Raw genomic sequence first — 24,197 nt, forward strand, 5'->3', positions numbered from 1 at the left:
ATAGTTTGGGATCAAGGCCAGGAAGTGAAGCAATGATGGGTTGGGTGCTTCATCCCAGTACTTTGCCTCCTTTGATTAACCCAAATATGGGTTTTGTACGGAATACCATGCAGACCCCCCACAACCCCATCTGGGAAGGCAGGCATGTGGGCCTGCCCATGGGAAACTGACTGGAGAATGAACAAATGCGTGTCTCCGCGTTCCTGCTTTTGCAGCGCGCATGTTACGTACATCACTCTGTAGTTCGTAGGCCTTCTTCGCCTGGATCACGTCATTTTGGTCGGGTAGGCACGTCCAGTTATGCAGGTAGTTGCGATAATCAATGTCGCTGACCAGAGTCTGGCACTTCTTGGCCAGCAAGATGCCCAGCATGTCCACGGGGCTGCTGAACCTGGTCTTCCACTTCTGGAACTCCTTCTTGTACTCTCTGTCGCTGTGGATCTTTCCCGCGTGGATGGCGCACATGATCTTGGGGTCATCTTCAATGCTCTGGGCTCCGATGTGGTGGCCTTTCTGCTTCTCATATGCCTCCTTGTATTTGTACTACAGTGACAGAGGTACAAGCTTAGAAACCGTGCTCATGCTGACGGTCACGGGCAGCACGACATGGACAGTGATTTCATACGCAAACATTTTGACATTTTTGAACAAATATATATATACGTGTGTGCAGAGAGAGAGACTGACTCACTATATAGTTCAGGCTGGCCTTGAACTCACTATGTAGCCAAGGTGAGCCTTGAACTCCTGATGACCCTCCTGCTTCAGCCTCGCAAGTGCTGGGATTATACCATGCCCAGCTCTGAACAATTTTATACTAACCTTTCGTAGTATCATGAAAAGAACTATAGTTATATCCTTCATTGGTGGAGACCTTTCCCTACAGCAACTCTAATTCACAAAACTATATTTTTCTTCTCTGTGATAACTAAGAAAATTCTTGCAAGGTAGGAAGCAAGGCTGAGGAATACATGTGGAGGTGATTATAAGTATGGCCCGCCAGCCACACACTGGTTTGTTTGGGACTGTGGAGACCAGGTGGTACCCAGAAGCACTCACATCACTGGCGATGTCCCTGGAGGCCTTGGCACTTTTGATGGAAATAGCATCTTGTCTCAGATCGTAGTCCTTCATCTTCGATTCATCCCATCCTTTGGTGTAAAGTTTCTAAGCAGATGGAATACACCAGAAAAGAAATGTGTTTTAGAGAAGTTAGTAGGCCAGTGCCAGAGAAGGAATTTTCAAGGTGGAAGAAATGTTTTAACGGCTCCTAGCAAGGCTTAAGCAACGATCGGAAAAAATCTCTTACTTGGCTAATATTGGCAGAATTGCTTTTGGCCAGCAGGATTTCCGGGGTGTCCGGCATCACGTGGATGGAGGTCTTGTCGGCATCCCACGCCTCTGTGTACAAATGCTGTGGAGGGCAGGGAGGGGTGAACCTTTTGTTAAAGCCAGCCGTGTCGCAGTTATTTCCAAATTTAACTCACATTTAGCTATAAAACAGGCCCTTTTAGGGTTCCTTGGAGGTGAAGGAGGCAAAAGGGGAGTGGGGAGTACAACAAGGCAGTGCTCAAGCAGCTCTGCAAGAGTTCCCAGCTAACGGGAGGCAAGGCCTCGGTCGAAGCAGGGATTTCTTTCATGCGGTGGGTCACAAACTCCCTCTTAGGATGTCCACAGGTGGTGCGTGGTCACCGAGCTCTGATACAGAGGATCCCTAGATGTCAGAGGCAATCTCAGGTTCCATCTCAGGTTCAAACTATTTCCAAGCCATGTGGTCTTGAGACATGCATAATTCCTCATATTCCTTATTTCTGAACGGGGGATAACCGTATCTTTTGTATTGAGTATTTTAAATTACCATAGTATGCGTAATTCCTGAGCCACAGTGGGCCTCCAGTGCTGCTTTGAGGGGATTATTTCCTACCGTCATCTTTGTGAGATTGTTGGCGAGTATGGTACGCTATAGTTTCTGTGGTTTTACACACCAAACTCTGGAGTTTTGCTATTTGAGAGCAGATGTTTGCTATTCTGCCCTAAGCATTCAATTTCACTGCCTGAATGACAGGAAGATTTCCAGGCAGGGGCGGGAGAATTCAGTTCAGTTCAGTCTAAAGTGTGCAGAGGAAGGGCCTGCTCACTGCATAGAATAAGCAGATGGATGGAATTCTAACGGGGAAAAGAAAGTAATTACTTATTTGTGTAATAAAACTGAAAGCAACAATAGCAGCTTTCTTTCAAAATTGGATGTCCGCAGCCCAAGATGGAAGACCAGATCAGGCAACTAATTCGAGCTGTGTAACAGCACTGCTGTAAGCACTGCGTGTTGTGTGGATGCAGAAACCGACAGACGGGCTCTCTCTGTGTGAGGAGGGTACTGCCGCTGGCGCGGGCTGGCTGGTAGCGCAGGAGGGCATGTGCTACTCTAGGGAACTCACGCCTGGCTGCACATGGGGAAGTAGAGGAGCAGAGACAGCCAAGGACAGTTCCCGCAGACGCCCTGCTGCAGGCCTGCAGAAGGACCAGGCCGTTCGTCTCCTGTCTGGGGAGACCCATCAGGGCGATTTTCACTTTACAAGACGATTCCGTGGCAGTTGCGCCTGACAGCAAGAAACAACTGAGGACTCACCTTGCTCATTGTGAGGGCGTTGTTCTTTGCCAGGACAATCTCCGGGGTGTCCGTAATGCAAGTGAACTTGAGCTGGTCTGCAGGCTGGCGGTACTTCCTGTCACTCAGGATCTCTCCCGCTCTCTTGACCTTCTCCACCTCCACAGAGCCGATGGGCACCCATCCAATGCCTCTCAGCCACTCCAGGTCGGCCTTGTAAATGGCCTGAGAATGAAGTCATGTCAAATATTTATAAACACTACCTAGCCATTCTGGTTCCTGATCCTGACCTAGCACAGACTGAAGCTCACTTATACGAATTTCTAGGAGGATCCACAGGGCGGCCTTATTTTGTGTTGAATGGAGGGTCAAATGCCTTATCTGCGAGCGTAGCCAATATTTGCTGTTTTAGGATATGTGCTGCTGAAACAAGCGCGGTTTACTTTTTTGTTGTTGTTTTGGTTTGTTTTTTGTTTTGGTAGAGGGTCTCGCTATATAGTTGGAGCTGGCCTTGGACTCACTGTGTCAGCCAGGCTGGCCTCAAACTCATGGCGATCCTCCTGCCTCAGCTTCCTGAGTGCTGGGATTACAGGCGTGCACCACCATGCCCAGCTTATTTGCTGTTTTAAAGACCCATATAATCTATTTAATAATATGTGATTATCTATTTAATACATATGATTTAATAATATGTGATTTCAGGGATATGAAACCACTTGAAGGAAATTACTGCCTGTCTCCCATTTATTCTCCGATTTGATTGTCCAGGCCTCTGTGTGTGGGAGTCACGCTCTCGCAGAATGTGGGTGCCTCCCTGGCTGAGTCTGCACAGCTACTCGCGTGCCTTGTACGAGGGATGTGCACTGACACTTGCCCACTTGCGGATTAGTGCTTTCTGGGGACAAGGACAATGGTGTCTTTGTTCATACAACTCTGTGCATGTGTCCAAGTCAGCGAACTCTTATCTTCTTACTCTTATTTATCCTAAGCCCCTTTTCTTGTACAGGGAATTGAACCCAGGACCTTGTGCTTGCCAGGCAGGTGTTTGTGCTACTGAGCTATACCCCCAGTCCAACAATTCTTTTTGTTTTTATGACTTTTCAGAACTTTTAAAAAATGCCACTGCTTTTTATCATTCCTCCAGAAGTTACTGTTCAGTTAGAGTCTGATTAAAAGTAGGAGCAACAATATAAATAAGGTAGCGTTTGAGTCCCCACACAAGAATCTATTGACTAACAAAAAAACGTTGCTAGTAGCCAGGCACAGTGGTGCCACCTGTATCGCAGGCTGAGGGCCTGAGGTAGGAGGCTTCCTAGTTTGGGCTGAGCCTGCTCAACTTAGAGATTTAGTGAGACCCTGTCTCAAAATAAAAATAAAAAGAACTAGGGCTGTAGCTCACTGCAAAGAACCTGGATTCAATCTTTAGCATAAAAAAAAGTGCTAACATAGTTCTAGGGAGCAGTTGTTTTTTAATTCCTAGAAAAATTATTAAAATATGTTGATTCATTTCTAAACTTTCATTCACAAGCTATCATAGATACTTCCTATAAGTTAAGAACTAGAAGTCAGTAAAATGATGCAATCAGTTCATTTGAAAAATCAGCTTGCTTTAAACCATAAATCCTTAACCTGGCACCAGTGAATTTAGAAAAGAGGTAGCATCCTTTTACTCCTTAACTTAAGTAAAATGTGGCATTTCATTAATTAAAAGTATAGGTAATGGATCGTAGTAGTAGTAATACCAAATGTGACTTTGTAAGTGACAAATATTTCATGCACTGTCAGTTATTGCAGGCATCTTAAGATATTTATACACACAGCTTCTTTGCAATTAGTTAAGATACTGCATATCTAGTTATTGTACCTGTGGTTGCCATTATTTAATATTTTAATTAAAAGCATGTGTATTTTACATCACAGATTTGATTTAATATTTTCACAACCATATGTCAATGTGATTGACTTAACACTAACATATTTATTTCATTTTATGTATTTCATAACATTGTCCAGAGAAAGTGATCATAGGTTTTTACCAGACTGCCAAAAGACCCCATGACAAAAAATTTAGAATCCCCTTTTTATTTGTTTGTGGGGTTTTTTTGTTTGCTTTTTTTTTTTTTTGTCAAGGCCTCACAATGTAGTCCAGGTCGGCCTTGAACTCACTTTGGAGCCCAGGCTGGCCTCAAACCCATGGCGATCCTCCTGCCTCAGTCTCCTGGCACCTAGAATCCCCTTTCTTCAGCCTTTAAACAGCTGAAGAACATTAACCCACTCACATCGCTCTGCAGGTCGTAGGCCTTCCGAGCGTGGATGACGTCGTTCTGATCCGGCAGACACGTCCACTCGTGCAGAGGGTGCTTGTAGTCTATGTCACTTACAAGGATCTGGCACTTCTTGGCCAGCACCACGCCCAGCATGTCCACTGGGCTGCTGAACTTCGTCTTCCACTTCTCAAAGTCCTTCTTGTATTCCCTGTCACTCTGGATCTTGGCCGCATGCATGGACCACATCATCTTGGGGTCGTCCTCAATGTTCCGGGCCCCGATGTGGTGGCCGAGCTGTTTGCGGTAGCCTTCCTTGTACTTGTACTGAAGAAGGAGAAGGAGAGGGAGTCTAATTAGAAGGACATACTCGACTTATTTTTAATGTTTCTCACTGCTGTCCTGAAGGAGAAAGATGAAGATCGCCCGCACCATTTTGTAAAGTAGGAGCCTGAAGATCACAGCACGAGTAGGTGCCCGGCTGAGGCCGAGACCGCAAGCATCTTGCCCTAGTGTGCGGTCCCTTTCTCTGAACTGCACTACCTCAGGTACATTTGATTCCTCAACAACTAAGAGTAAAACTTCTATGCAGTCTAGTGGAGCATCTACTTAAAGGCATGGTTATTGTTTCTAATAATGTTTGACATTAAGAATACTTTATTTCCCTTGCTATTAGATTTCCATCCTTCCCCCACCCCCAGTCCTGGGGATTTAAACCAGGGCCCTCACACTGAGCTACATTCCCAGCCTTTTACAGTTGTTTTTTATTTTGAAATGGGACAGAGTCTCACTAAATCATCCAAACATTAGGCTGAAACTTGCAGTCCTCCTGCCTCCATCCCCGGAGTGCTGAGATTACAGGCGTGTATAATGGATTCCCTCATTAAAAACATGTGTTACATTTGGATAGAATTTAATGTGTCATGAAGAATAATCTCCCTTCCCCCCCGTCAGCATCACTAGCCAGGGAAGAGTCCTGCATGGAATTAAGATTCTATCCCCTTTTAAAACTCAAGAACAACACTGAATCATGTTCATTTTACCATGGCGGTTATTGCTTGGGCTTCTCTAGTTTGGTAACTGGAAAGCGTTTTGCTAACGGAAGGGATGAAGCAGAAGTCTGGGGATCCACCCAGAAGTCTAGATTTGTGACCTTAGGCCTGATGCACGCTGCGGACACGGAGCCCCCAGGAGGTCTTTCTCATGAGAAGAAAGGCAGAGCAGAGCAAAGGTGGTGAGAAAGAGCTTCGCTGCCTTTGGTTTGCTCTTGCCTCCTGTAAAGGCCTCGCAGTAAGGGAACCCCACGGGTAGTTACAAAGGATGAACAAAATTCTAAAACGTGTCATCATTCTGTCTTCCAGAAACAGTAAGAAAGGGCTCCTATGTGTATTAGTTGATTTAGTTGTGATATCAATCTCTAATTTCATACACTTGGGGGCTGGATAATGCTCAACTTCTGAAGCTCAGAAATAAAGCAGGCTTTACTTTTGTCTCTGTTTTTTGAGACAGGCTCTCTCTATGTAAATGCAAGCTGTCCGTGAGCTCACTGTGCAGTCCAGCCCGGCCTTGAATACCCGATGACCCTGCTTCTGCCGTCTAAATGCTCATATTCCGGGCTTGTGCCCATTCCCAGCTAAAACATTTATTTTTTAAGAAATATGTCTTTATCTTTGACTGATGAACAGATATTACGGACATAGTATTTAGTCTCTTGCTTTCTTCCTTCTTGTCTTTTTTAAAAATTTGCAACTTTGTCTATGAAGGAATTGACCAAGTTGCAGGGAGAACTGAAGTTCTGGCAAGAAAACTCAAATAGCCTCCATGTGTCAATACCTTTGAGTAAGACGGGCTTCAAAAATACCAACTTACATCACTGGCGATGTCTCTTGATGCCTTGGCAGCTTGGATCGGAATAGCGTCCAGGCGCAAGTCGTAGCCCTCCTTCTTGGACTCTTCCAGAGCGAGTTTGTAGAGTTTCTGTGGAAAAGAGAGTCGGAATCATTGCTCCTTCATAAAACGTGAAGCTGGCTTATTGTTAAATTTTCTCTGTCGTCATTTAAACTACACAAATTCGCAAAGCCAAGAATTCAGGTGGTTTCATAGGTAACCACGTTTCATGGTGCTCACGGATGTTAAGGCCTGTGTTCTAAACTTTCACATTTTATTGACTGATAAGTTTCAAAAATTTGGAGAGAATCAGTATTCGGTTCTCAAATTTTTTTGCCAAACAAACACATGTAAAAAAACTATTTACCATTGCCACTGTACTGTAAAAAGAAAGACCATCCTAACACTAACGAAGGAAAAAGAATAGGATGGAATTTAAAGCTTGAATATATTTGACTTCATGAAAATGGATTGTCCTTATTTTTTTATTGATTTATTGATTTATTTATTTTTCTTATTGTCTTTATTGATTGTCTCAATGGATTGTCCTTATTTTTTTATTGATTTATTGATTTATTTATTTTTCTTATTGTCTTTATTGATTGTCTCAATGGATTGTCCTTATTTTTTCTCACTTTCCTATGAACTATCCTCAAGGACCATGGGCTCTAGGGTCATTTCTCTAATGAAAATATTGTTCCTAATAAAAAGGGCTTAAAAAGTACTTGTGAACAATACTAAGTTAAGCAGCACATACTGAAGCACAATAATACAGGTCATAATAACTCACACATGCCTGCTCACCACAGCTATGGAACAAAATATGTTCGTACCTCAGCCTCCAGGGAGGGTTTGTCCCAGGAATCTCCTTATCGACCCCAATACCAACATCCTTTGATGCTAAGCCCTCTATCCAAAATGGCACAGATTTGATACAAGCTATGCACTTCCTCCTGTGTACTTTATCTCTAGGTTGTATATAATATTTAATGCACAACACATATATATTTACATATGTATACTATGTAATGATACATTAATGCATTGTATATATGTATGATATATAAGTGCTACATAAATAGTTGTTATATGATATTCCCTAGAGAATAATAATAAAAATAGTAAACAAATAATAATAAGAGAATAAGAAAATGTATTCAGTATGCATGCCATTATTGTGATTTTTTTTTTTTCTGGTACCAGGAATCGAACTCACAACCTTGCACTTGCCAGGCAGGCGCTGTGCTGCTGAGCTAAATCCCCAGCCCCACGCATGCCATTATTAAATAAAGTATTTTTGGTCTGTGGTGGACTGACTCTGTGGCTGTGGAACCGCAGACATGGAGGGCCAACTGTAACGACCAGACCCTCACCCCGACCGCAGGGGAGGCTTTAAGCCTACGGTTACTACTAGGGTGTTTCTCCTGTTAATGGAACGCTGGGCTCCTCCATGGACTCAGCACATGGTCCAAGACCGAGTCAAGGGAGACTTTTCCTGACACTGTCGGTTTGGAGATGCGTGATGAGTCGAGACAGCTCGCTAAGGAGGCAGCTGCAGCAGTGCACCTTTGCCCTTCTGCGCGTGACAAGAGCGAGTTTACTCACATCGCTGTAGTTAATTCGGTTGAGTTTGGCCAGCATGATTTCTGGTGTATCAGGCATGACATGGATTGTTTTCTTGTCATTTTCCCAGGCTTCAATATATAAGCGCTATTAAAAAATGAAAAAAAAAAACCTGTGTTGTTCACAGCATTTTCCTTTTGAGTATATGCCCGTCATTTCTGTTGTACACAAAGTAAGTAGAAATAAAATATTAAATCTGGATAAATGCCTCTCTTTTAGTTTTGATACTGGGGACTGAACCCAGGGCCTCTGCATGGAGTTACTTCCTCAGCCCTGTTTCACTTTGCAATAGGGTCTCACTAAGTTATTTTATATTATTATCTTACATTGCCCAGGTTGGGCTTGAACTTTCAATCCTCCTGCCTCCATCTCCCAGAATAATGGGATTACAGGTGTGTGCCACCATGCTTGCCTTACCTTTGTATTTTATTAAAATTCTTCAATAATTTAATTCTTTAATTGTTAAAGAATTATGGATTCATTGCAACATAGTATTTTTAACATTCGTTTACTATTCTGCAGTATCACGAAGTAACTACGGTATTATGGTAGAAAAATCATATTAAGAAGGTATCATAAGTCTTACAGTGATTGTTGAAATGTAATTAACACCACAGACCTTTTCCCCTGTTCCACAGTAACTTCTGATAGCTAAGAGTAGGGTGGAGACTCACCTTATTCATGTTTATCGCGTTATTCTTTGCCAACACCTGCTCCAGAGAGTCAGTAACACTGGTAAATTTCAGCGTGTCTGGACGCTGCCGGTAGACATTGTCGCTCAGTATCTCTGTGGCCCTCTTGGCTTTAAGAACTTCCAAGGAGCCAATGGGAACCCAGCCAATGCCTTTCAGCCATTCAAGGTCTGACTTATACAAATTCTGAAGATCAACAGATAAAAAAAGTGTTCATCAGTGTTTCAGAGTTGCAGTCACAACTAGGTCACACTAGGGAGATAACAAGTGCTGATGCACGGATAAAGCTCCCAGCACAGCCAGCCACTTGTAGGCATATTTTCTCCTCCGCATCGCACCAGTTATGATCATACCAATCAGGACGGAAAAATGTTTTAAAAGACATGGTCTTGCCCTTGACAGGATTACAAAATTTTTACTCCAAAGCAGGGCTTCTTTAGTCTTTGAAAATGTGTTCTAACAACTCTAAATACAACCACGCACTCAGACCAGCGCCGCCTGGGTACTGCAGACAGACTCCTGCCGTCATTTCCAGCTCCAATCCACAAAAGGGCAAATGTGTGAAGGAAATCTGATACATAGGTAATAGATGTTTACCTAATTAGTCATTTTATCTTACTCTCAAAAAGCTATGCTAAATGTTCAAAAGTACTAGATGATTGGTTTTGGAAAATACCAGAATATTCTAGTATGTTCTTGCCCACAAATGTAGAACATGAATATTTATTAAAATAATTCGGTACGGTGCACTTTCCCTCCCACTCTCCCCGTACTACCCCCTGTGGACAACACTGCCTCTTCAGCTTAAAACTGATAGTGATAAATTTTTGAGGCCCCAGTTCCATCTGACTCAAAGGCAGCTTACAGCACCAGGAAGACACATATTGGTACAGAATTAATAATATGTATTTCCTCGCTTAAGCGTAACTTTTGGAGGAGAATGGTGAAACAAGCTGAAAATGATGGCAGGAGTTTGTTTGCAGTACCCGGACACGGCAGTACGTCCAGGGAGAGACTCCTCAGATATTCAACCGTATGTTGTTTGAAACAAGCAGATTCCAGCACACAGACACACTCGGAGGCGCGGCCACCCTCCAGGCCCGCTTTAACATGAGACCCGTGTCGCGGTACTCACGTCACTCTGGAGGTCGTAGGCTTTCCGTGCCTGGATGACGTCGTTCTGGTCGGGGAGGCAGGTCCACTCATGCAGAAGATGCTTGTAGTCCACGTCACTGACCAGGGTCTGGCACTTCTTGGCCAAAACAATACCCAGCATGTCCACCGGGCTGCTGTACCTTGTCTTGTATTTCTCAAATTCTTTCTTGTACTCACGGTCGCTCTGCATTTTGGCAACGTGGACGGACCACATCATCTTGGGGTCATCATGTATCGCTCGGGCGCCGATGTGGTGACCCAGCTGCTTACGATAGCCTTCCTTGTACTTGTACTGAGAGAGAGAACCCAGCGCGTGAGGAGGAGGCACTGGGACTGTGCCCTGCTGCTCTTTCTGTGGGGTGTTGTTCTGTGAAACCCTTCAGATAACAGGGGTTTCCTTTAACAAGCCGCCGCTGCAGTGTACACAGGGCAGGCTTTCTCCTGCATAGAGTGTGGTGTCGTTGGCACCCACCTCTCCCCAGTTCCTTTATATACACCAAAGGACGAGCCCAGTGACAGCACGGAGGGGTGACAGTGCTCCAGAAGTCACGTGAACAGACCCACCTGACGGCTCTCCTGGGTGTGTGTTTACGTGGTTCATTGTACTCTTTCTCTGAGGGAGTCTGAGAAATAGTTTCCTTGTCACAAACGATCCAGTTGGGGTAGTTTAGAAATGGGAAATTGCACCACAGCGTGAATAGGGTCAACATCACTGAATTGTATACTTGAAAATGGTTCAGATGGTACATTTTAGGTATTTTTTACCATGAAAATATACAAAAATGGATAACTTTTCCACTTTTGGATAACTTTTTTAGATGTCTACAAATCTAATGTCTTCATTTAGAGGGTAAAGAAATGTAGATTCTGTGGACCTCAGAGCAAAGAGACTTTTAGGCCTTTTGTTATCTAGTGCCCCTGATTCCTGTGTAGTAAACTCAGCTAAGCCTGATTCTTTTCTGCCATCTTTGCCTTGTGTGCATCCCAGGAGAACTCATGAGGTTCTGGGAGTATCTCCATATATGTCCATCTGGCTTTCAATGAGGTATTCACTCCTACTAAGCAAAGACCAGCAGACAAAAAGGAAAGAGACCACCTCTCACAGGAGATTTCTACACTACGAGGATACCGTGGCCTGGGCCATGCTACCTCCTGTCTCGGCCTCAGTTTGTGTCTGTACAGTAGAGGGAGCTAAGGTGAGCAAGGATGAGGGACTTCTAGCTATGTTCCAGGGGTGTGACTCCCTGTGCATGCGGTTGGCCCGAGGTAGCCCGTCTGAGGACTAGGTCAGCTCTTACATCACTGGCAATATCCCGAGAGGCCTTGGCAGCCACGATGGGAATGGCATCACTCCTTAAGTCATAGCCTTCTTTCTTGGCTTCTTCCATGGCCTGGCGATAGAGGCTCTGAGGAAAGAAAGAGCAGCTGTGAGGCACAGAACTCATGTTCACTCTGAAACTGTATTTATGTCACAGGAAGACTACTTTTGGATACAAATTTTACCGGTACATAAAAAACCAACTGTTTTTCTGAAGTACTAAATTAAATGGTAATTCCATATGCAGCAAATTTTAACATCACAACTCCTCCTTGCACAAATTCTTACACCGTTTATAAATCAAATCAATAGTTTGCAATGAGTTTAGACTGTTCAGGACTTGCTTTTTTCATGGAACAACTAAGAAGTACTGATTTATTTAACTCCAAGTTTGACTTAAAAACAATTCTGCTAGCAGCCATTACAATCATACGCTGAGAGATAACACCACCGGTGTGAGAATGTGTCCACAAGCAAAACAGCATCGAAATAAGGATCAATCGCTGCTTCTGAGTCTCCCTGTCGGTATTAACTTGCTCCCTCTTGGTGGCACTGAGTGCTAGAAAGTGTTAGCAGATGTGAGAATGGCAAGGACCAAAGATTCGTGAGTCAAAGTCACTAAGATGATAAGATTCTACGTGCTTCTTCCTTTGAACTGAGAACCAGCACTGCTCCGCTTCTGTGGCAGGAGAGGCACACACAGAAAGGCGAAATGCAGGTGTTCCACGGAGCACAGTTTGGGAAACACACATCAGACAAATCATCTGCATCAACAGTCCTTACTCTTTTTTTAGCTTTTTTTTTTAGCCTTTTTGGTCTTTGTTTCTCTGTTTACAAGAATATTAACCAATTTTGTATTCAATTAAAACTACATGAAACTTAAAACAATTGCTAATATTGGTGTTTAATGAATCAAAATGAAATATACATTTTGACATTTTTTAAACATAAAAAGTAAAAATGTATTGTTCTCTTTTTTGTTTTGTTTTTTGTTTTTTTCCAGTACCGGGGATGGAACTCACAGCCTTGTGCTTGCCGGGCAGGCGCTTGCCGCTGAGCTCGTTGTGACTCATAGGAGCTCATGGCTCCTAGGTTCAAAATGATTTTAGCAGGTGGGTACTAATGAAGTAAATTGTCTATTTGAAAGGTTTCTATTTATTTATTTTTAGTTTTAGTTTTTGTAGCACTAGGGATTGAACCTAGGACATTTTCGCTGAGCTGTATCCCCAACCATTTATTTAGTTATTTACTTACTTATTTGTCCCCTGTGGTAGTGAGGATAGAACCCAAGGCCTTTGCACTACGCTGAATCCCTGGACCTTTTTAAATTTTTAATTTGGAGACAGAGTCTCGATTACCCAGGTGAGGCTTAACCTTGCAAACCTCCTGCCTCAGCCTCCCAAAGTGCTAGGGTCCCAGGCATGTGCTTAATGCCATGCTTAATCAGAGTTTCGTTTTAATAGTTCAGATGTGCTTCACAGTAATTACTAGGCCAGATATTCCCTTTTATTCTTTTAAAAATAAAATCTTTATGTAATCCTATTTAGTCAAAGATTTTAATGTATGTTTTTGAATATTTAAAAATGTATATTTTCCCTATTTTGAAAAATCAAACCTATAGAGGAGTTGTCAGAATGATACAGTGAATACCCAAATAACCAATCCATGAACGCTTTTGCCATATTTGCATTTTCTCTCTTCCTGTTTGCGTGTGTATGAGCATGGGTTGTGTGCATACTTTTCCTTATTGCTAGTTTTAACTACTGAGCCATCTAAGAAAAAATTATACACACCATAAACCTCGCCTTTAAATGTTTCTCCACTTATCTCCTACAAATGAACAGTTTCGCGTAATTCCGATGTATTTGTCAAATACCAGAAATTTAATATTGATGCAGTATTATTTTCTAACATACAGCGATTGCTCAAATTTCCCCAAATGTCCCAGTAATATTCCTTGTAACAGTTATTTTTCCACTGATAAGTCAAGAGCACGAGTCGCATTTCTGGGTCTAGTTTCTCCACCTTTAAACTGTGCCTTTCTTATCTGAAAGCGAAAAGAAGAGTGATGGCGAGGAGGCAGGGTCATGGGGCCGCTCTCTGAAGGGCGGGGCGGCCGCAGAGCTCCTTTCTCAGGTCGGGCTGCACAGCAGTCAGCTGTGCTACGGTTTGCTGTAACCGAGCTGTGCCGACAGAACCCTGGGGAAGCCTCTGCGAAATGCAAAGGAAGCTGAAGTTTGCAGACAGCTCGTCTCTGCATCCTGTGTGGAGACGTCATAAGCAAACGTCCACGGTTTCACATTTTAATCTTTGTTTCTTTTACTAAGACATTTATCGAGTTGGTTAAAGCAGAGATAGCATCAGCAGGCAGTTCTGGAAAGGGATGTAGAAATCTCTCACGGTGTTAAGGGGAAAAGCAGTCCTCCCTAATTCCTCAGGGCCTCTCCCTCTTTCTGCCTCACACAGCTTGGAGACCTTCTCATTGTTGAAGCTGCGTGAAGACACACCTTAAGTGTACGGAAAATTCTTAAAAAGTATAGCAGAAATCTTTAAAGTTAGTTGTTTCGTTATTATGTCCCATTCTCAAATTAGGTTGAATTAAGAACACCGGCCTCACAGCTGAATTTTAAATATGATGCAGAGGTATTAATATTCAAATTACTTAACAATCTTAGAAAAATGTTATTGAAGATTTATAACTTGGGTTGTTAAGATATGATGGTTTACATTCTTTTTAAAATGAGATTTTTTTAAGAAGAAAAGCTAAAGTAAAAAGAAGAATAAATTTAATATCTTTGAGACAAAATTCAGAGTTTATTTTTCTTAAAAATTTCTACAAATGATTTTTATAACCGAAGAATTAAATATTTCATCTATTATATTTTCCACTGTAGAATAAATGTCCAAATACTTCTTCACAGTATAAGTGGGGGGAAAAGTGCTTGATTCATCATTGCTTCAGGCCAAACAGATCTAATTTTCCTGTTATTTGAAAAGGACGCAGTGCTTCAAAGAAAACAAGTTTCATTATCGTCAAGAGTCTATTTTAAGGCTTGTTGTGGCCTACTTCCCCGAAAGAACTAGACTAAGAGAATGAGACTCCAAGACAAGAAGTAAGATGTATTCGCTTTCTTTTACATGTATGGAGTGAAAAGGAATGAACCATCGGTAATGGGTTCAGAAGGGAAGTTATTCTGAAATCTAACCTTCAGCAAATAGTTCTGAGGGAATGAATACAATCTTGCGATTTTAAAGAAAGTAAATATAGCTGAAAACTTTTGGATTTAAAAAACACCTTCATATCCTATCAGCAATCTGGAAAGAAAATCTACCTCAACTAACCTCAGATAAATGAAAGAGAGGGGCTTAAGAGCTCCTCACACTCTGGATAGAAGCGGTTTCGCTGCTTCAGGTTAAAACAACCTGCTGAGAGCAGCTGACCCAGCAGAGGGGCTCTGGGGCCAGGAGAACGTTGCTCGTGCAGGAAGGACTCAAGCTGAGGCCAGACACAGACAGCCTGGCCACCGGCTCGGTTTCATAATGCTGGAGAGAGCACATCGCTTCTGCTTCAGTTATTTGTCATGGTTATTTGAAGTAAGTGTGCCTCCTCTTTAGGCTTCCATTGTTTTACGGGCAAAAGTAAATAATGTGGGTAAGAGCATAAACTCGGTCAAGTCATGAGAGTCCATACTCAAACTTTCTGGTGTTTTCAAACTGAAGAAAACTACTCCCTCCTTTTTTTTTTATGAAGATGCACAAACATAGATGAAATCAGTATTCTTCTTGGATCAGCCAAGTAAATTCTTGATATGGACAAGAGCAATTCAGCATGAGGCTACTTATTCAGGAAGATTTTTGGCTTCAAAGATATGTGAGACAAGTTTAGCAGAGCAGAAGTAGTTTACAATAGACTTTTATTGGCCTTGGGCAATTTTGAAGTGGGTGAATTTTAGAATTCTCATTTCAATTCTTGTAAATATACCTTAAATTATTTTGAGCATCTTAAAGCAATCTAATTTTGATGGTGACTTGAGGGTAAAGGAAAGAAATTGAAATCTGTTAGGTAACAATTTTCTTTGTTTTTCTTTTTTGCTTTTATTTATTTATTTATTTTTTGTTTTTCTTCTGGTACCAGGAATCGAACTCATGACCTTGTGCTTGCCAGCAGGTGCTGTGCCGCTGAGCTAAATCCCCAGCCCCAGGAAACAATTTTCTACCAGGCTCCACAGTAGGCATGTTATGTACATTTTACCTCATGTATCCTCAACGAAATTTTTAGAGATTTTACCATATTTCACAGGTAAGGTAAATGAAAACAAACATGCAGAACAAACTTTGAAGCAAATCCTAATTTGATAACTAGCAAGGATTTTTTAAAAAATTATTTCATTTTTATTTGAGTTATAATTTGTTTCAGTCATTAATTGTTGGTGAGGACTTTTTTCCTTCCTGATATGGAATCATTTTTGTGTTTATTTATGTTTATATCTACTTATTTTAATATAATGATACATATTCAAGAAGGATAAAGAGTATAAAAAACAAAACTAAGCTCACCGTATTACATGATAATTAAATCTGCAATTCTAATGTTTCTGCATTGCAGAAATCAATGTGAACAGAGCAGGGAAATAAAACAGCTGGTCTTACCTCACTATAATTTATTTTATTTTGTCTTGCCAGCATAATTTCAGGCGTATCAGGCATAATATGGATCTGGGTCTTGTCTTTGTCCCAGGCTTCTGTGTACAGGCGCTGTGAAGGAGAAGGTTAATGAATTAGAAAAATATACCTTTGGAAAATAGGAATTTTCAGCGACAAGATCATGACAAGATAGAAAGCCTTCCACTCGCTCTGTGCACTGTGCACTGTGTGTGAAAATTATTTTCAACTTCTTTGATTTTATAGGATATTTGCTGTAACTAGATATAGATGTATATAACATATGCAAAGAAAAAATGTACATGTCACCGGACATACATATGTTACCATGTTACCCACAGCCCCGTTAAACGAAAGGCACAACTATTCCCCAAGCACAGATGCACATCCATGTGTGTACGTGGCTATATTAACAAATCTTTCTTATGGCTTTGTTTGATGTTATTTATTAACTGTGTATATACCTGGATATATCATCTCCATATTTGCTTTTAATAAATATTATATAGATTTATGTTTTACTTGTTTGTTCTGTGCTTACCTAGATAGGTATGCAGCAAAAAAGAAAGAGTTATACCAAAAAATGTGCAACTCTCACAGACTTCAGATAATCTGACACACAAACAGACGTCCTATTCCTTTCGGGGGAGCGGCCGGGGGATCAAACCCAGCGGTGCTTTACCACTGAGTAACATTCGCATGAGACAAGGTCTCACTAACTTGCCCAGGTGGCTCGAACTTGTGATCCTCCTACCTCAGCCTCCCTGAGTGCGGGCATTAGAAGCAGGTACCAGTGCACCCAGACAGCTGTCCCGTTCTGACCTGGCTATTTCATAAGGGATAGCAAAGCAGAGATTCTCCCACATATATTTAAATTCTTATACAAGGGAACACAGAATTCAACCAAATCTCTATGTTTTGGAGAGCAGTTTAGTTGCATACAATGTAAAAGCATAACTTAGTTACTCATAGACCTTCTAAATAGCACATGGTACTGTTTAATTTTTCCTCAAGTTAGGGCCCACCTTGTTCATGTTGAGGGCGTTGCTCTTGGCCAGCACCTGCTCCAGGGAGTCAGGCACGCTGGTGAATGGCAGCTTGTCTGGAGGCTGGCGGTAGAGGTTGTCACTCAGGATCTCTGCGGCTCTCTTGCACTTGACCACATCCACTGACCCAATGGGGACCCAGCCAATGCCTCTCAGCCATTGCAGATCAGATTTATAAATGTTCTGGTGGGATCAAACACAAAAGCAAGTAATACTGCAGGCGTTATGACACGATTTCAAAACTAAAAAAGACTGGGAAACCTTAGAAAAGGAATATCTATGTCTTGTAAAATATGAAGGTAAAATTGGAAATAGTCTCATGGAATTAGGTTCTCTCTTTTTAGAAGGTTAAGGGTATTTTTAAGAACAAGCAATAGAAACAAAAGATATCATCCTTCTGAGGGGCCTATCTAACCCTAGGCCATCATCTATGCATTACTATTTATTGCTACCTGAAGCTTGGCGACCACAGATCTCAGCACTCACGTCGCTCTGGAGGTCATAGGCCCGCCGAGCGTGGATGACGTCGTTCTGATCCGGCAGACACGTCCACTGGTGCAGAGGGTGCTTGTAGTCTATGTCGCTTACAAGGATCTGGCACTTCTTGGCCAGCACCACGCCCAGCATGTCCACTGGGCTGCTGAACTTGGTCTTCCACTTCTCAAAGTCCTTCTTGTATTCCCTGTCACTCTGGATCTTGGCCACATGCATGGACCACATCATCTTGGGGTCGTCCTCAATGTTCCGGGCCCCGATGTGGTGGCCCAGTTGCTTGCGGTAACCATCTTTGTATTTGTACTGAAATAAATGGGAGGTGTTTCAAAAATAAAATAAGTAGAAAGAGTTAAGAGTCCTGTTAATTTAAAACTGTGTTATTGGAATATTTAATTACTGCCGAAAAATGGAGCTTATGGTTATTAACTTAGCTCATTTTAAACTCTGATTAGACTTCACAGCAACAGTTTAAGGGGAAGACAGACCAAACTGCAGACATTAAGTCCCTGGAAATAAAGGCGGCAGCAGTTTTGATTAACCAGATTAATCAGGATGGTACACTGCCTCTTCTTCATCTTAGGCCAGTGAACTCACTATCCTAGAAATCTTACATGTGATTTTAAAAATGCTATTCCTGAGTCTGAAGATAGCATTTCCACCCCACTCAAATCACCTATCAACCCTCCAAAACCTGGCTCTGATGACTTTCAGTGGGCCACTTGCTTCCCTGAAAGGATGTATTTTGTCTCACATGGATGTCAAATTCAGCTGAGGTTTGTCCAGGATTCCTCAACTGAGAAAGTGAATTATAAATAAGGAGAAAAACATTTTCTTGGTGCTGTGGTAAGGGCTGACTCTGGATATTTTCTCTACGATTTAGGCAACAGCATCATACAAACCCTATTGTATATTTACAGAAGTCTGATTTCTTTACCAGAAGAACCACTTTCTTCAGAGAAAGCAGAAAGAGCAACCAGGTTCACCATTCTTTGTTTTGGCTTTTTATCTTCACTTAAGGGGAATTCAGTAGGAAGCACTTGGGGTAATTTTTGAAGGAAATACAGAGCAGGCTTGGCAAAACATAGAATTTCCTAGTCTGGGCTGTACCAGGTCTCTAGCTTGTATTGAACCAATGCATATAACTTAGGTATTATTTTTCTAATATTTTTACAAATTTCTGTGAGGGCTACATGCTCCAGATGTAAAGAATTTATCATAATTATAAATATGAAAAATTGTAGATTCTGATTCAACTTCACACCAAAGTTTAGGATATCTTCTCTTGCAAGAGACCCAGTATTAAACTCTTAAGAGTTAAAAATATAATTTTAATAAAAAGTATTGATTTGAAAGAATGATTAAGTCAGTAAATGAGCTGGAATTGGCATCTGCATTCATTTCCCCGTCACAGGAATGAGCTCGCTCCCACCCGTCACCCGCAGAGGGACCCAGTGTCGCCACTCACGTCGCTGGCGATGTCCCTGGAGGCCTTGGCCGCCACGATGGGGATGGCGTCGGCTCGCAGGTCGTAGCCTTTCTGCTTCGCTTCCTCGTGGGCAAGTTTGTAAAGGGTCTACAGACAGAGAGTCAGAGGGTTAAAGGAGAGGGTTTTTGTGCTGTTGTTGTTTGTTTTTCTGTTTTTTAATTTAATTTTTTTATTTTAAAGAGAATAAAAAAATAAAAATGATACAGAATTTCAAAACAAGGTGATAGGAAATTAACAATGGTTATTATATTGCATAGTGTTATTTTCAAAGTAGTTGTTCAAATTACCAGATATAAGTATGCAAAATTGATCAAACAATTAGGCATTAACTGTTCCTTTCAATAAATAGAAATTAGTAGTACAATATCTTAGCTATCTTGTGTATACATATATATATATATTTTTTTTTTCCCCTTCCTTCTTTCTTTCTCTTCTCCTTTCTCCTATCCCAGTTGTTCTTTCCTTTTGAGCATTTCTTTCCCTTTCGCAATAGCTATTGTACCTTTTGGATTTTATTTACTCTTTCAGTTTCTTACACTAGGGAGACAATATGAAGGAAAGGTTTGACAGCAACAATTTGGAGATGATCAAGTGACTTAATTTGTATAATTTTTAAAGGACAGGAACTGGAGACAACCTAAGTTTCTGGCAATAGTGAAGAACAGTAAGATACATCCTATCTTACCAAAAAAACTATGTGGTATTACAATCAAGTGAGATACAACAATGAATATTAATATAGGTTATATGTTCATTGTATAATTATAGATTAATATATATCATTTGTAGACCAACATGATATATATCCCAAGACAGATTAATGTCATCTAGTAAGATTGAAAGACAAACTACCAATTCATACATACCGCTAAATGAAAAAAATGGCAAAACAGTATGTTTAATATTATTAAGTTATACATAAAATATATACACACTTTCATTCATTTCTTTATTACTTAAATTTTTATTACAATCATATCATATTTTATAATGTTTAAAAACAAGGCAGTAAATTTAAAATATACTTAAAGGATAGTTAATAACTATAACATCAGCTTTAAGATTCTAAATTTTGACTAGATTATGTTAGTAAAACACGTGTCTATGAAACTGCATTTTACTTTTTAAGAAATTCAGAAATGAGTTTTACTGCCGGAGAACATTTCGCCACGCCTCAGGTATCCTCTCCACTCAGAAGTTCAGTCGTTTTGGCTTTGGTCTTTCTCTGTCCTTTCATTCTCTCTGTGCTAGAGGTGAGCTGATTTACTGGGCCATCTGCTTGGCAAGGGGAGTGGCGGGGTGCTCGGCCCAGGCCTCCCCTTCCCCTCTCAGAAGCGGCCTAGCGGCCTCCTGTCCCTCAGCAGAGTGTGTGTGGGGTGATCACCTGCTTCCTGCAGCCTGCACCTCAGTAAGGAAACCTGCTCTGAGGTTCAGTTAGCAGGCTCTCCCACAAATGTGTCCTTCAGAATAACTTTAATAGTTTAAAAAATGAGACTTTGATTTCTTTTGTTTTAGTTCTCAGTTTTATTCAGGACCCAAGTAGGTAAGAGGTCTACATTATTAGCGTCCTCCTTGACAGGGTTGCAGAGTTAGCAAATGAAAAGGTAGCACACGCAGATGAACGCAAATTTCAGGTAAGTAACAAAGAATGTCTTAGTATAAATAATGGGGTAGTGTTTTCTCTGACACTCCCACCCCTTGGGGATGTCAAAAATACTCTGAAGTCCCCCTGACTCACCCTGGGAAAAGTCATAAACTGAGAAGACAGTGTGATTTCACTCTGTCTGCAGAAGCCTATGAAATAGAATATTCAAACCCGAGATGAAAGGTCAGGCAGCCCGAGTGTTGACATGAAAAAGCCCCACGAACCATGATAGCTCAGGCCCAGAAACCCAACAGAACAAAGAGCAGAAAACCGAACAGTCGTGACAGGTAAGTAGCACCTCAGCGTTCCGCCCCTACCTACCTCACTGTAGTTGATTTTGTTCTGCCTTGCCAACGTGATCTCTGGGGTGTCGGGCATCATATGAATTTGAGTCTTGTCTTTGTCCCAGGCCTCTGTATATAAGCGCTAGAGAGGAAAGCGAGATGTTTGATTGAAAACAATTTGAGATAAGAAATACAAAAGGTCACATTAAAAGAGCTATTATTGACCTAATTAGGAGAGATAATCCATTTGGATGTAAGATAGTCCACCGGAGATTTCAGTATTCCCACTAGTGTTAAGATTAAAAACAAAAATAACAGAAATCATTTAGAAGGCTTCAAGTATATATCAAAGGGAAAATGTAGCCCTACACCTCCGTGAATAATTTTGAATCCACTAGTCATTAAAGCATAACATCTTATGGCATCTTGGAACAGGAGGCAGCTGGGGCCCACCTTGTTCATGTTGAGGGCGTTGCTCTTGGCCAGCACCTGCTCCAGGGAGTCAGGCACGCTGGTGAACGGCAGCTTGTCTGGAGGCTGGCGATAGAGGTTGTCGCTCAGGATCTCTGCGGCTCTCTTGCACTTAACCACGTCCATTGACCCAATGGGGACCCAGCCGATGCCTCTCAGCCACTGCAGGTCTGACTTGTAAATATTCTAAGAAGAGCACAAAAGGCAGAAACTTCATCAGAATCACTGTATTGAGTGAGAATAAAGATGCAAATGGCATCAATAATACAGTGTAATTCCATTTTCTTTCCATAGCAAATCAGCTCCCGCATTCAGCAGACTAAAAAAGAAGTTATGTTTTAAAAATGACCTAGAAATGTTTCCTAGCCAGAACAAAAATATTGTTCAACATTTTAGCTTGTTGGGAGGAGGGTGGTCCCAACGAATTTTCCCAGCAGCCAGTTCAGTGAGTGTTACTGTAATGTACTGTCCACACACACGGGAGAACGCCGACCAGAGTGAGGCCAAGCACACGGCCCAGCGTGTTCCCAGCAGGGCAACTTTAGGCCTAGCCAAATGAAGCACTGTGCAACTATTCAAATCTTCATTCTCTAAAAATACTGATGAGATGGAGAAATGCTATTCACACAATGTTAAAAGAAGAAATAGCGTGGGAACAATGGAGGTGGATAAATTATATAGGTAGGAATAGACTTTCACAGTAGTTGAGCTGAATTACTGTTCTTCTATGCACTTTTTCTTATATTTCAAAACATCTTTAATGCTCTTTTTAAAAAAAGAGAAACAGAGAAGTCAAAGTGACATAGAATAATGGTGTAGAACCCCTGACATCCTAAGGCAGATCTTTGATAGCTGTAATATTTTCCAAGATTCAGGGCAATGAATGATCGTGTCCAGGGGCCAGGTCCCTTCCCCACCAGGTTCCCTGCCCAGGAAGTACAGACGTGTCCAGAATTACCACACCTTATCTTTCTCACTTCACTTTTAAGCGTGTTTTCTGCTAAGAATTTTTAGGTACCCTGTAACATTCTGACTGCTTCACAACAGTGCTACTGGGCCTCTGACGTACTCACTGGGCGGTTTCACCTGGAACAGCAACTGACTGGACAATGTAAATTGGTAATCTGCAGACAAAAAGCCTGTAGGAATTGTCCTGCGTTGGCTAGTTGTCGCCTGAGTAAGAGGAGTCAGAATAAAAACTAACATCTAGCTCTGGAAGGCTTTTACCCTGTGTTATGGTTTGTGTCTATGAGTCCCCCCAAAGCCTCATGCGGCCATGGGGCGGGCTTTTAGAGTTTGACTGATTATGGGTGCGAGAGCTACACCTGCCCTGGGGTGGATAGTTTGCATATGTAAGGGAGAGGAAGAGGCTGCTTGTGCCCATTCCTCCCTTCTGGTGCTTGTTGCTTTGCTGTGTTCTGCCACCATGAGCTGTAGCCCTCTGCCATGTGCCACTCTGCCTTGTAACCTGCCAAGTATGGACTAAAACCTCCACAAACTGTAAGCGAAATAAACCTTTCCTTCCTTAATTTTGGGCGTCAGGTATTTTTGTCCCAGCAACGAGAAAAAAGTAACCAAGACACCCTGCAAATGCCTCCCACATATTAAGACCAACCACAGTGGTAGGACAATCCAGAAATGATAACCAAGAATAGACAGACGGCAGGCAGTCTGTCCGTGCTGTCGGTCTGTGGGTGACACCAGCCCTTTAAACCCCCTTTTGTGTGTGGGCAAAGCCTTTCTTGTTGGAGACAATTACAAAGCACAGGCCTTTGTTGACAGTTACAGAACAGATGTGGGAGTTCCCAAGGCACGCTGCAGAGTTTGTAGGAGCAGGCAGTTAATGTACAACGACGGTGAATTGTCTCATTCTCCAAAGCTCCCTAATGCTTAATAATGTCTCCTAATGTTTACAAAATATGCAGTGCAGCACTTGTGCTTCTCGTACTCAGATGTGAGATAGGGCGTCTGCTTCCAGCAGGTTCGAGGTTCTGTCATTGCCGTGTGGCCCCTGCGTGAGGCAGCGACGCTGAAGAAGCGCCTGTCACTGAAGCGATCCAAGGGTTGGCAGACGCAGACACAAAGGCTTCCTTCACTTCCTAAGAATAACACGTACTGGCAGAGCCAGGATTACCATTCTAATAACTATAACCTCTTTCATGCGGCAAGGACTCCAACAATAAATTCCAAACTATTTTTTTCTTTTTAATAAAAATGTGATATCTTATTTCCCTTTAAAAGAAAAAAGGAAAATGTCTCCCTCTGGTGGTGCCTGAATTCTAACATTGGACAGTATCAGTTTTGTTTCATAAGACCCATAGCAGTGTAGAAACTTTACTTCTTTATAAGACTACTAATATGTTTGTAATAAAGCAATAAAACTATATAAAACTCTGGTTCATATCTAATTTACTGAGCAATAAATCCTAGGTTGAGTAGGCTGATGGATTATTTATAAAAGACAACTTTTATATAGTTTAAAATATTTCCACATTCTGTTTTATTATAGATACAGCACTCACATCGCTCTGGAGGTCATAGGCCCGCCGAGCGTGGATGACGTC

The 24,197-nt window shown here is 41.8% G+C and overlaps 1 protein-coding gene across 1 annotated transcript in view; it reads right to left on the minus strand.

Moving 5' to 3' along the window:
- Neb (nebulin) overlaps positions 1-24,197 on the minus strand; it is a 199,256-nt gene that overhangs the window by 85,715 nt on the left and 89,344 nt on the right. The window contains exons 64-77 of the mRNA XM_013517490.1: positions 19,213-19,320; positions 17,739-18,050; positions 17,232-17,435; positions 16,195-16,299; positions 11,525-11,632; positions 10,207-10,518; positions 9,054-9,257; positions 8,362-8,466; positions 6,739-6,846; positions 4,885-5,196; positions 2,627-2,830; positions 1,310-1,414; positions 1,060-1,167; positions 232-543 (exon numbers count right to left, since the gene is read on the minus strand). Coding sequence (XP_013372944.1) covers positions 232-543; positions 1,060-1,167; positions 1,310-1,414; positions 2,627-2,830; positions 4,885-5,196; positions 6,739-6,846; positions 8,362-8,466; positions 9,054-9,257; positions 10,207-10,518; positions 11,525-11,632; positions 16,195-16,299; positions 17,232-17,435; positions 17,739-18,050; positions 19,213-19,320 — 2,607 coding nt within the window. The remainder of the gene's footprint in view (positions 1-231; positions 544-1,059; positions 1,168-1,309; positions 1,415-2,626; positions 2,831-4,884; positions 5,197-6,738; positions 6,847-8,361; positions 8,467-9,053; positions 9,258-10,206; positions 10,519-11,524; positions 11,633-16,194; positions 16,300-17,231; positions 17,436-17,738; positions 18,051-19,212; positions 19,321-24,197) is intronic.

Source organism: Chinchilla lanigera, unplaced genomic scaffold (assembly GCF_000276665.1).
Source record: "Chinchilla lanigera isolate Chin_1 unplaced genomic scaffold, ChiLan1.0 scaffold00039, whole genome shotgun sequence".
NCBI lineage: Eukaryota > Metazoa > Chordata > Mammalia > Rodentia > Chinchillidae > Chinchilla > Chinchilla lanigera.